The 13,704-nt window shown below is 40.4% G+C and overlaps 1 protein-coding gene across 2 annotated transcripts in view; it reads left to right on the forward strand.

Moving 5' to 3' along the window:
• The window catches only part of NAV2 (neuron navigator 2), a 213,386-nt gene that overhangs the window by 108,683 nt on the left and 90,999 nt on the right, over positions 1–13,704 (forward strand). For both annotated transcript variants that reach the window (XM_066552951.1, XM_066552952.1), the window contains 2 exons: positions 1,730–1,838; positions 5,168–5,611. In XM_066552951.1, coding sequence (XP_066409048.1) covers positions 1,730–1,838; positions 5,168–5,611 — 553 coding nt within the window. The remainder of the gene's footprint in view (positions 1–1,729; positions 1,839–5,167; positions 5,612–13,704) is intronic.

Genomic DNA, 13,704 nt, shown 5'->3' on the forward strand with positions numbered 1-13,704 from the left:
CTGCCTGCTCATGAGGAGCTAAGTGATTTCAGAATGGAACTCTAGGCGCCAACTGTCCAATATCTGTCTCTAAAGTATACTTTCAATTTAAGCAGTGGAATGTCATTTAAGTGAAAATTTGGTATCAATTTAGGCATAAGAGTGATCTCAGTAGAAATTGCTTTAGTTTGTCTCCTGTGTGTTTTCCTAAGAAGTTACCTACCATTTGCCTTCACATATGTGAGAGAAATGATCTGTAAAAGAGCACTGTGACATTTGTTAAGCTAAAAGCCTATAAATATTTTATGGTTTTTACTACAAAAATTTGTAGATCCATGAGTATAGAAAATGTTTTCTGTCCCAGAGACCCACTGGCTAAAGTAATCAGTCTTGTTAGGTGGATGTTTTCAGTCCAGCCAGACCATAATTGTTTGACCCTCTGGCTTAAGTGAATTGTAACTCAAGGAGGTGGTTTCCCAGAGAGTAGAGACTGATTAAATGAAAAGTGCTCACATGGGCACTAAGCACTTTGGTCAGTAGTTTGTAGCACTGCTGCTTTGCAGACAAGAGTGTGTGAGTGGGATTTTCTGTGCCACCAACGTGACATCTTTTAGAAACATGAAATTTAAAGCAGAGAATGTAGAAAGTTCCAACAACAGCTTTTTTTTTATCTGGTTCTTCACATTTCTGATGCATGTAATATATAGATATCCATCTAAACTAGCAATTGTGTGGGTGCCCAGCATCCTAGCAACTCAGAAATGCATCACATGTACAGAGAAGGCTGATACAAAATGTGAAAAGTTTTACATTTACTGTAGTATTTTCTTTAGCCATGAGTTGTAAACCCTTTAGAATGAAATAATTTCCTTCCGTGCCCAACAGAAGCTTTGTGACAGTTTTTTGGAGGTTTACTGTTCCAGCTTTCAGCTTACAAAGAATAGGCTGGCACTGCTAGAAATTCACTTCTCTTTAGCCTCTTAGAGGATTTAACTCTATAAAGCTCAGCTGAGGTAGCGACCAAAGCATTTCTGAATTGACAGCTGAGAGCACGTAAATAAATTATGCTGAAGCACTAATTAAATTATTAATTTGATAAAATGAAATTATGCTGAAACAGTAGGAAGACTTTATTTTTTGTGTACATAAACTCTACTTTTAAGGAGCAGGACATGAGTGTGTTTTAGAATAAAGTATTTAAAGAACAGGATTTCTAAATGCCATGAAAATTAAGTCATCCCCCAACTCTGTGTCATGTAGCACATTTTAGGAACAGTAACTGTGTTATGTTAACAAGCAAAACCTTTTGTTCTTTTACCTGAAACATCACTCAGCATGGAGCAGCCACCCAGTCAGCGCAGTTTAGTTTGTGGCAAGCTGTTACTGTAGGACAAAGAAGATCTAGTGAAAACACAGCATTGGAGAAATTGCCTGTGTCAGGTTAATGTTAATTGCATCAATATATGAGATGGAAAGGGTGGTATTGATGGAGTGTGTATTCTAATGAGGTTGAAAGTTAACCAGAATTTAAACTGGGTCAGCAACATCTCAAAGGCAGCAATGAGGGTAACCCTGCAGGGCTCATTTCAGTCAGGATGTGATGACGGCAGGTGCCTGCTGAGGGGAATGGAATCTCAGTCAAACCAGCTTAGAAAGTCAGAAAAAAGTGCATTTGAGTCAGGCATGGCCAGCAGCTCAGTTCTGTGCTGTTCCCTGCCTGCTCCTTACTCATGGCTTCCTTTGCCTGCAGGAGAGGATCCAGAGACGCGGCGGCTGCGAACGGTGAAGAACATCGCTGACCTGCGGCAGAACCTGGAGGAAACCATGTCCAGCTTGCGGGGAACCCAGGTCACCCACAGGTAAGGGCACCTCTGGGCTCCCAACAAAATGGAAACCACTCGCTGCAAGTCCCTGAAAGGTGGCTGTGCCCAGGTGGGGTTGGGCTCTTTCTCCAGGCAGCACTGACAGAACAGGAGGACACAGTCTCCAGCTGTGCCGAGGGAAAGATAGGTTGGATATTAAGGAAAAGTTTTTTACAGAAAGGGTGATAAAGTTCTGGAATGGTCTGCCCAGGGAGGTGGTGGAGTCAGCATCCCTGGATGTGTTTAAAAAGAGACTGGATGTGGCACTGGGTGCCAGGGTTTAGTCGAGGCGTTAGGACATGGGTTGGACTTGATCTTGGAGGTCTCTTCCAGCCCAGTGATTCTGTGAATTCTGCTCCTACTTTACGTCTCTTACACCTGGGCTGCATCCTTAGAAAAATTATTAACACTGACAGTGGGAGATACTCATCTTGTAATTTTTGTCTTTAATGCACAGAATTTGAATAATGTTTGCTAGTTACTGAGATGTATGAAGAGGAATTGAAGTGATGGGATGGGGTGTGTATTGACTCAAAGATCAAGAATAATCACTTCTTGTTAAATGTGTGAGGTGATGTTTGAATATAAGTTACAGTTTAAAATGTTTCTTTTTGCTGTTGGGTAACTTCAGTGCATTACGCCTCTCTCCCCCCTATGTGTAATATTTTGTTTAAATAAGAGGTGAACTGTGCTTGACCCATATTATCAAGTGCATAACTTAAATTCCTGACCAAACTTTAGGCAAACAAGTTCTTCTAATATTGTTAGTCATCTCCTGAATGTAACTGCTTTTTATTTTTGTAAAGCAGCATTTGGAAATCTTCAGCAATATTTAAAATATGCTGAAAATAAACAAAGATTGCTATTACATTTAAACATTATGTGAGTTAGATCTCTGCAGTGTTGAACAGGATGTTTTGGAGAATAAGCTTTGTTTTTTTTATGTTTGGCCCATGATGAGGTTGGGGTCCTACCTAACACTTGGTGCCTTATGTACCCCAGCCCTACCTGAGTTTATTGGGGGAACACTTTGTGTTTTGTCCTTGTGTCTGAAACTGAAGCAGAGCTTGCAAAGATGAAGTCCCAAAGCTGGTTTTTTTTTTTTTGCAAATTTCAATTAATGTGACAGCTCTTCATGGTTTAATTGCTTTAACCAGAGAATACAGAGGTTTTTCTTATATGTAACATTGGGAATGGTACAATGCTGTTTATTTTTTCTAATATCCACAATAAGTAAAAAAAAGTGGCACTTAGTTGAGCAGGAAAGGAAAAGAGGAGCTCATGTGGGTAAGAGAAGTTGCAGCTATGGATTAGCCTCAAATAAATTCACTACAATTCAGTTATGAGTATTTAGGGTGTAGTCTTGCAATCTGTACACATCACCTGAAAACTCATGGCGTAGTCCCATTTTTAGGGTTTCATATATAAATATTACCAATATTTAAAAAATATATATAACTCATGAATATATGAGTCATTTATTGTTTTTTCTGGTTTTGGTTTGAACATCTTCGAAGCAGTTCATATTTCACTATTGATTCGTTAGTATACAAAATATATCCTGAAGAAAAAAAAATTGACCTTTCTTCTTACTTTTTTCATTTGCTCCTCTTCATCTTGAAGAAATAGCTTCCATTTGGTGCTGGACACATCTCCAGAGTTAAAATTATCATGAATGCAGACAATAAAAGGAAATATATCAGAAAAATAGAACTTCAGCAGGTTTTCCTTTAGCAGCTTATTATCCCACTCTCTTGCCTGGACTGGCAAAACCATAGTGTAATGGAGTTGTGTGCTTGAAGATGAGAAAGTTACACTTTGAAACCGTGGATGATCCATTAAAAAGTCCTGCTTAAGTCTTTTGACATGTATGTAGAGCACCTGGTTGCCTGGGTGCAAGAGTCTCTTTAGGATCATTGGGGAAAGACCTGAAAAGTGAAAAGAAAGGATCTCCCCCAGTGCTGCAGCAGGCAATGTTTAGTGCTGTTACATACAGTCAGTAACTTGGTGAGTGTTCAGGGCCTTGGAAGCACCTGAAATCTCACACAGCATTCCATGTAAGAGCCACATTTGATCCAGTGCATCTGAGGTCTTGGGGTGGCTACCTGGAACAAAGGCTAGACAAGATTAAGAGGGGAATAAAGTGGGTATTTATTAAAGGCCTTCAAACCCCTTGGGCAGTCAGAAGCCTTCCAGAGGCTACACCCAAGATGGACGATGGCCACAGTTTTTCAGACAGTTATAAGTTTGGTCCATTTACATATTGGCAGTTAATTCTCCAGGTTAATTCTTCAGGTAATGAAGTCATATTCCCCCAGTTTGCTCCCCCTCAATTCACCTTTGTTTACACTTTTCGGGGCCTGAGGCAGTGAGGTGTCTTTGAATTTTGGGTCTAGAGGGATCTTTTTGTCTACCAGAGAGACACCTTTGGCTAGCTGGATGCTGCAGCTGGGCGCTTGGAGGCAAGTCCAGGCATGCAGGAGCTCAGGTTTAACTCAGGGGAGAAGCTTTAAGGTGATGGTGAAGGAAAGGAGTCAGTTCTGCTGGAGGGTTTGGATCCAGAGCTTTGTTCCTGGCCCACAGGCCTCTGAACCCCGTAACAGCTCTAACAGAGCCTCTCGAACTGTGTGGTTGCTGTTCCTTTGAACCCCGGGGAGAGGGGGAGGGAAGGGGTAGGGATCCCACCAACCAGGTAAGAGAGTGGAAGTCTCAAGGGACAAATGACACCTGAATGGCCCAATGTCCTCCAGGGGTGGATGGCATCTTTTGAACTCTGCCAATCACTCAATGCCCTTCTGGAATGCCAGGACTGACAGACAGCACTCAGCAGGGGGCAAGGGAGGGGGAGGGAGAGGTGATTGGCACACCTGGGGAAGTCTACAGGGAGAAACCTGAGGTATCTGAGACAAACCATGACATCACACTGCAACATCTCCCCCTTGTTTTCTTTAAAATGAAGAGCACCGAGTTTGGGGCACAGAATGCTTGCCAAACCACAGTTGGTAAATTGGTTCCTCCTCTACAGGAGGGTCGGTGTTTTGCACTGAGGCATCCATGTCACCCATTGGAGCACTAAGGGCTTCCAAATGGTAGACTTCAGGAGAGGAAGATGAGCTTGAAGTTAGCTTGTAAACCATGTGCTTGATTAGTCCGAAAACAATGCTAACAACTACAGTAACAATAACTAGAATAAACAATACTAAAATTAGACCAAAATGTGAAGTCAGTCAGCTAATTTATATGGAGTTTAGAGTTATACACTAAAGCAGTACAGGATTGGAAACATATAAAAGCTAAGGGATTTTATCCACGTCTCTCCCTTCAAGCACCTTGGAGACCACGTTTGACACCAACGTCACCACCGAGATCAGCGGCCGCAGCATCCTCAGCCTGACGGGGCGGCCGACGCCTCTGTCCTGGCGGCTGGGCCAGTCCAGCCCGCGGCTGCAGGCGGGCGACGCGCCGTCCACGGGCAGCGGCTACGCACCATCCCCGGGCAGCGCCTACCTGCCCTCCCCGGGCAGCGCCTACCCGCCGCGGGGCAGCGCCGGCCGCTTCGTCAGCGCCGAGCCGGGCGCCGCGCGCTACCTGTACCCGGCGCCGCTGCGGCGGCAGCTGGCCGCGCGCGGCAGCGGCCTCTGCCACGTGGACATCGCCGACAAGGCCGGCGACGACATCGACCTCGAGGGCATCGCCATGGACGCCACCGGCTACATGAGCGACGGCGACGTGCTGGGCAAGAACATCAGGGCTGACGACATCACCAGTGGGTGAGTTCGAACTTCTCGTGACTCTTTGTCACTGTTGTGTGCTCTGAAAAATCCCTTCGCCGGCGTTTCTTCTCCTGGGAAAATGAGAAGCCTCAGAGAAAATATTCTCATACTATATGTATTGTCTCATTTGGTTGATATTATATAATATTAAAATTTGCTTAATATTATATAATAATATTAGCTCCTTTGCTTAATATTACAAAATAATATCATCTATTATATCTATAGATATATAATAGATATATCTATATCTACATGTATCATATAATCATATTAAGCTGTAATATTATATTGCTGTATTCCCACGGATTACTGCATTATATAATAATATTATCTCATTTGCTTCTCCCGGGAAGATGAGAAGCCTTAAAGAAAATATTATCTCATAATATGTTTTATCATATTATCTCATTTGCTTAATATTATATAATAATATCTATTATATCTATAGATGTATAATAGATGTAGCTATATCTATTTTATTATAATATTATCTCATTTGGTTAATAGTATATAATATTAAAATTTGCTAATATCATATAACAATATTATCTATTAGATCTATAGATATATAATAGATATATCTATATTATATAATCATATTATCTATAAAATTTGCTTAATATTATATAATATTATCTTATTTGCTCAATATTGTATAATAATATCATCCATTAGATCTATAGATATATATAATAGATGTATCTATATCTATTATATTATCTCATTTGCTTAATATTTTATAATAGTGTCTATTATATCTAGAGATAGAATTAATATGTCTATATATATTATATAAAAATATTATCTGTAAAATTTGCTTAATATTATATAATAATTTTATCTCATTTGCTTCTCCTGGGAAGATGAAACACCTTAGGGAAAATATTATCTCATAATATACTATAATATTATTTCATTTCGTTAATATTATATAATACTAAAATTTGCTTAATATTATATACTAATATTCTCTCATTTGCTTCTTCTGTGTTTCCTGCTTTGAATGTGGTCTGGAGATCGTCTACCAACAGGTGCATGTTTGATTGGTTCCATGTGAATTGTTTTTACTCAATGACCAATCACCATCAGCTTTGTCGGGACTCTGAGGAGTCAGTCATGAGTTTTTCATTATCATTCTTGTTAAGCCTTCTGTCTGTATCCTTCTCTCTTTCTTTAGTATAGTTTTAGTATAGATTTCTTTAATATAAGTACATAAAATTATTCAGCCTTCTGAGAACATGGAGTCAGATTCTCATCTCTCACCTCGTCCTGGGGATCTCAGAAAACTCAACAACTCTTCCTTTCTGTTTATAGCCCTGTATTTCCGTGATTATTGCAAGAAATGAAAGCCAACACCAAAGATATTCTACTCATTTTAATAGGCCTTTGGAGAGACAGCCCGTTAGCACAGAGGGGTTTGAACAAAATTCAAGTTTTTAAGCCCATATTAAGAAAGTATCCCTAGATGTGAAGATATTCAGGCATGTGATTAAACGTTTTCCAGAGTCAAGACTCACAGAGGTTGCAACATTGATTTGTGCCCACGAGATGGAGGGAGTGAGGCATGTTTTGTACTTAGCTGAACTCTTTTGCTGCCTCAACTCTGACAGGCTATTTTGCTGGAAGGAAATGAGTTTGCATCTCTGTGCTGGGTGAAATAGTAGTACGAGCAAGAAAACGTTTAAAGAACAAGTCAGTGTGCAGAAATATGAAGTGATAGACAATTATCAACAAGGTTTTACATCAGCATCTTATCTCTGCCTTGAGTGGAAAAAGCATTTGTTCTTTGCTCCAAAGTCAGTTTTCAATTAGTCTACTTTCAGTTCCTACTATAAAAGTAATTTTTTCTTAGCTCAAGTACATTAGCATTGGATTGATGTTAAAATTTTTCTTTGGGATTTAAATGGTTTGGTATTTTGTTTGTTTTTTCTTGTTTGGTTTGTTGGGTTTTTTTTTGTTTCTGTGGGGTTTGTTTTTGGTTTTTTTTGTTTGTTTGTTTGTTGGTTGGTTTGGTTTAGGTTTTTTTTGTGGCAGTCCTGTCTGACCATCTTGCTTCTTTTGCTTTTTTGTAATTTTTTTTTTATTAGTGACATTTCTAGTGCTGTTTGCTTTTTTAAAAGACATAATGTCTCTTACTGGAATCCAGCTGCTGCTTTGTGATTAACTTAACCAGTTCAGTTACACCATCTGGAAGCCTCCATTAATTCTGCCTGTTATGAATATTTGGATATTTTCACACTTTTTGAGAAGTCCAACACCTTCTTTATATGCTTCATTAGGGAAGCATATAGTAAAGTAGCTGATGCAAAAATCAGTGTGAAATTCTGTTTCAGATAAAACACCAGTAGCTCTTGCTGCATTAATAATGCATCAAATCTCTAAAGCACCTTGTGTTTTTCTCATATACATCAACTTACACCTGGATTTTGTAATGTTTTTTGTAGGAACGGTTACTGCTTTTCCTCTGGACTATGAATTCTATTTAAATTTGTGGCTGTAGTTCTGGTCTGGAAGCAAGGAAAGCACATTCTAAGTAGCACTGTGGTTTCCATAAAACACCTTGAGTGGAAGTTGAGAATTACCCCTGGCAGAACTGTGTCAGCTCAGACTTCTGCTGCTCAGAGAGGAGCCCTATTCTTTGCAGACCTTTACTTAGTGTATAAAATTCAGATTCCAGGTTGAAGAAAAGGAAAGAAATAGAAAAGCTGTCAAATTTATGAATGATTTAGGCAGAGAAATCTGTACCTTCACTCATCTCTGTGTATCATTTCCTTTTCTGTGTCTGGTCATTCTGCAGGGTAAAAACTGGGAGTCTCCATAGTCTGAAAGTTCAAGAGTGGTGTTCAGATTCTGGGCAAGAAAATGCTTTTGCCTGTTGGTACCTCTCTCACTAAAACAGTGAGTTATATACCCAGAATGATTAACATAGCCCAAGAGTCATATACTCTGCCCTGCCTCCCTCCTGGCCTTCAGTGCTGGGGTATCTTTAACTGAGTATCTGACTCTTTTTTCCCCACTAGTTTTTAAAGGAGTGAGATACTTTTCACTTTTTACTTAGGTAGTAGCTACATACTGATAAATGAGATCTCAATTTAAGGTTCTTAGGACAAGAAGTACGTACAAGTAAGTTTTTCTTTTCCACATCTTTTGCCTTTAGCTACAGGAGTCTGTTTTGCTAAATAGTGTGAGTTGATTTGTCAATTCATATAGCACTGTTGGAGTCATTGACTAATTTCCAATTGGTGTTGTAGGTAAATCCATTGTTGGAAAGATGCAGCTCCATTTCCAGGTTGTGGACAGAGTTTGGAGATATGGGCAGTTTGGGGTTCCTTACTTGTTGCACTTGTGGGCATTTGGAGGGAGCCTTGCTGCAAGCAGCCCCACAAGCCTGGGGTTGCAGTCTGTGGAGGGTAATCATGTGAGAAGGGAATATTGCAGGATTAAATTGCAATAACAGCATTCCAATATTAATGGAGAAGAATAAAAAACAAGGTTGTTACCTTTGGTGACCCCTAATGACACTGGGTTGCCATCTCTAGTGTGAGCAGATGTTTGGTAGCCTTTTCTGTAAGTTATGTTCCCCAATGTGTGTTTAATTCAAATAGTAAGAAAAAATAGGATTGCATTGTGTTTTTGTGGGAGAGGAGTAATAAACTGCTTAGAAATCAGAGAGGTTGCTTGTAAGGAAAGTATCTGTGTGACTTGCTGCAGAGCAAATCACCAAGATCAATGGCAGGGCAAACAGGCTCAACATTGCCAGAAGCCCAGCTACACTCTGTGCAGAACAGCACAAGAGGGTATTTAGAGCATGAATAGCTCTTTATTAGCTGCTATGTGTTTCACTTTGTCATTTTTCAGAGTTGCTACAATCCCGGAGTCTGAAAACCTTGGATCTGTGTTTTCATTGGCAAACTGATAGGGAAGGAAGCCAAAATATTTGTTACAGCCAAAATAAATCCAATAGCCAAGAAAAACTAGTTTAGCCCTGTGATCCTGGTGCTTTCTCTGAAATTTACTGGGTCATGGGAAGCATCATTTGGCCTCCCTTAATGAGTCTGCTCAAGCAGAGCTCTGGCAGACACCAGGATTGCTTTCTTAGGGTTAAGGAAGAGAATCTTTGCCAAAGGGACAGAGGACAGCTCTTAAACTAAGCAAGTCTCCAGGGGGTGGATCAAAGGTAAGGAGTTGCCTTTTTGCAGGGTCTAAAACATAACCCAGTGATGAAGCAACAGGAGCAGGATTTGTGTGAGCTGGGGAGCGAGCCCCCAAGCCACTCCTTTTGGTGGCTGGCTAAGCTGGAGGCTCAGAGCCTCATTGGAAGGTGGCACCTCAGAGCCCAGAATTGCCTCCCCTCTTACCCCAAAGATTGTCCCAGGTGGAGGATGTTAATTCTCATGGATTTTTTGCATTTGTTCAGAAGGTTTTTGTCCTCTTCAGTCTCCCTCTGGCTACTAACATACATATTCCTACCTTTTTATTTTGTCTCCTTAGCCCCAGTTTTCTCTAATGAGATGTAGAGTTAATTTCCTTTATATCTCTTATTGGAATGCAGCAACAGGGCTGTTGATCCAAAAAAAGAGCCTTTTGTAATTATTTTCTTTTCATTTGATTAATGCTCTGTCCCTGTTTTCATCACCTGAAGTGTGCAGCTTTCTATGCAGAATTAACAGCATGGATGTACTGATTAGCGCTGGTCACAAGTTTTCTCAGGAAATGGCTTTGGGTCTGCAAACACGCCTTTGTCAAAATAATTTTTTGCAGAAGCATGGCTGTTCCAGCTGTGTTCTAACAATGGCCAGGGCACTGTGCTAAAATTCTCCTTGCAGCCACCTCCTGTGGGTGTAGTGGTTATTGTTGGGGGATACGTTTTACTATTTTATTAATCTTCCCATATTTGATGATTTGGTAGTGATATATTCCCATCCCACATCTCTGTTTCCATAACGTCTTAATGTGTTTGCATGCACAATCCTCATAGAGTTATGATTGCTTCTTGTTTATTCAAACCTTTATGCTCCCTGGGGATTGTGTTACAAGCACTGGGAGCAGTTGGATTTGGAACATGCGTGAAGGATGCTAAAAGGGAGACCAGGCCACTTTGGGCTGGGGACTCAGACTCTGCCCCTGCTTCTGCTCAGGTCTCAAACTCATCCAGAAGCACTGTGCCCTTCATGGACCACAACCATCATTGAAGAAGAGTTCTGAAGGAGGCTTACATTTAGGAGTTACATCTGTTGGGAGGCATAAAAGAGCTGAAGTTGAGGACTGATTTCACAGAATGTTCAAGTGTGGTTGGTATTTGTAGGATTCTTGCAGCTGTTCCGTGGTTTTGTCATATTTAAAAGCCAGACAGTGGCGCATTTTCTTTAGATGTCAGGGTCACAGGTGGTATAACAGACCTCCCTAGGGCTCAGTTTTCACAGGAGGAGGAGGACTCTGCAGTTTGCTGCTAATGAGAGTTTGTTGTTGGTAACAGCAAGTGAGGGAAGCCCTTTCCTTCTAAGCTGTCTGCAGCAGGAGTGGTTCCTGCTCCAGGTAACTCATGGCTGGCTGGAAATCAGGGGTGCCTGATCTAATCTTGGTCTGAGTGAGAATTTGGGTGCCCTGTGCATTGATTCAATGCTCTATCTCTAGGCTTTTCTGACCTATATCTTTCCATAGTTATTACCACTGTATTTTTTCTGTACACTTTGGGTTACTGTGTATTAGTCATTTACTGGACACTGCTCTTTAAATGATATGGTTTTAGTGATAAGCTTTCATCTAAATGCAGTGGATGAGTGAAACTGCATTCCTTTTATGGCTCTAGCACTTCAACATGTCTAAGACTCATTAGGAGGTTTATGTTATTTTTCTTCTGTGTTAGAGCAGAGTGTTTATTTGAACTGCCTTTCATCTTGCTAGGGCTGGCTATTTCTACATTGTGATCTTTCCAACATTGCAGAATTGTATCTGTATATGGTAAAAGGATAATTAACACCAATAATGAAAGGGTCAGGCAAGCAAACTCAAAAGTTTGACTTTCATGAAAAGGAATAAAGAAACATTAACTTCTGACTTTATAGCAAACAAGGTTGCAACTGAGTTTAGATTTAAAGTCAGAGAGATGATTTGGTGCTGTAAAAATGAAAAGAAAAAAATTCTGGCAGATGTTTAAATAAAGATAGTATTCTTATTCCAAGAACTATACTTGCAGTTCTTTTCAGGAGACAGGAGTACGATATTGCACAAGCATATTCAATGTTTTTACTTTTCTATAGTGTTTTAAGTATTCTTAAATATTGCACTCACTTCAGGAATAGTTCTTGTGTCAGCTTCATCAATAGGACAGCGTTTATCATTTTTCTGAAGTGATATTTAAGATCACACACTCTCACAGAACCTTTCTTGCAGCATGATTCAGCATAGGAAGACAACATAGTTATATGAGTTATAACCTTATACATCAGCTTTTTTTTTCAGTATATGTTAGGTCATATGTAGTGTTAATCAAGACAGTGAATGCAATAGCTGTGGTTTTTTAATTTTTGTTTACTTCTACACACTGACCTACTGTTAACAATTACCAAAATACCATTTAATAGCAGTTTTCCCATTTTGGGCTTTTTTCTGTAAGAAACACCTCAGCAGTGTTTGAACTGCTGCGTCAGTGCCAACAGGTCGTTGTAGTTTGAGTGAAGGGACAGCTTCTAAGGGACAAAATAAGGTCCCAGTCCGGGGCTAGCCAGTAGAGGGGGATGCAGTCATTCACACTGTGTTGATGTGGATCATCTGCAGGGAAAGAGTGGGCAGGAGGGAATAATCCAAAATCTCTGTGGAGTTACTCTTGCTCTGCTGTTGACACTACTGAGAACCTCTAGAGAAGCTGCACCCCCTCCTTAAATCCTGTTTGGTCACTGGACATTCCTCTCCTGAATTGAATTGAAGAGGGTGGTGAAAAATGGATCACTTATTCTATAGCTTAGTTCTGGGATTTTCATTGAAATGGACTCTGAGAAAGAATTTGGGCATTAAAATCAAAATTGCCACAGGCAAAGCCCCATTGAACAACTGCCTGGTTCTGGTGGGCCTTCAGCTGCTTGGTGGGTGTGAGTTTCCACCTGTGTTTCCCTGGGGTGCAGAGTGGCATTTGCACACCTGAAAGGATTTGACCTCTTGTCTTGTTTTCCAGTCTGTCTGGGCTGATTAGATTTTAAAAGGAGTTTTAAAAGCCGTGGTGGAGCAGTCCTCCTCCTTGAGGTGAAGGTGAATTTGTGGTGAAGGTGCCCTTGGCTGACAGATGGAGTGAGTGTTGGAAAGAGGATCATGCACTGGAGACTCTCCTCTGGAGCAGGAATGGCTGCAGCCATATGAGAGACACTTCCTTTCAGTCCAATATTAAGTATTGACAGCTTCTCTTTGACTATGGGTATCTAAGACTGCTCGTTCCACACAAAACTGGTTTCTTCAAAAGCTCTGTCAGAAGCTGTTGTTCTGACAGAGGATGGATGTGGAGGAGCAGCAGCCACCCAACTCCCTCACAGGCTGCACTGTGCTTGGAATTCCTTGCCTGCAGACTGCATGAAGCTAAGAAGACATAGGAAAAAAAAATAGCCTTGGACAGTGGTGCCCAAAAATTGTTATTTGATGGCTGCTGAAGGACTTATGTGCCAGGCATCTTTAATATATATCCAGACAGAAGAGTATTGATTTCACAGAAGCCACTTATTTCTGCAGATTCTCTTTTTTTTTTTTTCTCATGGAAAAAGGTCTGAGCATTAAGTAGTTAATGAGATGAACTTGTTTTGCTTCTAGACTGAATAAGCAGCACCAAATCACTATCAGTGATTTACACGAGAGGTTTCTCTAAATAAACTATGAAACTAATATATACTTATTAAGTTTTGCATATTCTCATTTTTCCTGTCTCACCTGTTGGTGGAACAGGTATCTCCTCCTTTCCAGCAGTGATTAGGATTTTTGAGTCTGCAAGTAATTTGTTCACGTCCTCCTTTATGTTTGGGTTAAGCATCTGCAAAACAATTCATATTTTATTCATTAGTTTGTTAATTATAAATAGTTACTGATTATGGATAAAAGTCTATTAA

This window comes from Molothrus aeneus, chromosome 6, assembly GCF_037042795.1.
Source record: "Molothrus aeneus isolate 106 chromosome 6, BPBGC_Maene_1.0, whole genome shotgun sequence".
NCBI classification, from domain to species: domain Eukaryota; kingdom Metazoa; phylum Chordata; class Aves; order Passeriformes; family Icteridae; genus Molothrus; species Molothrus aeneus.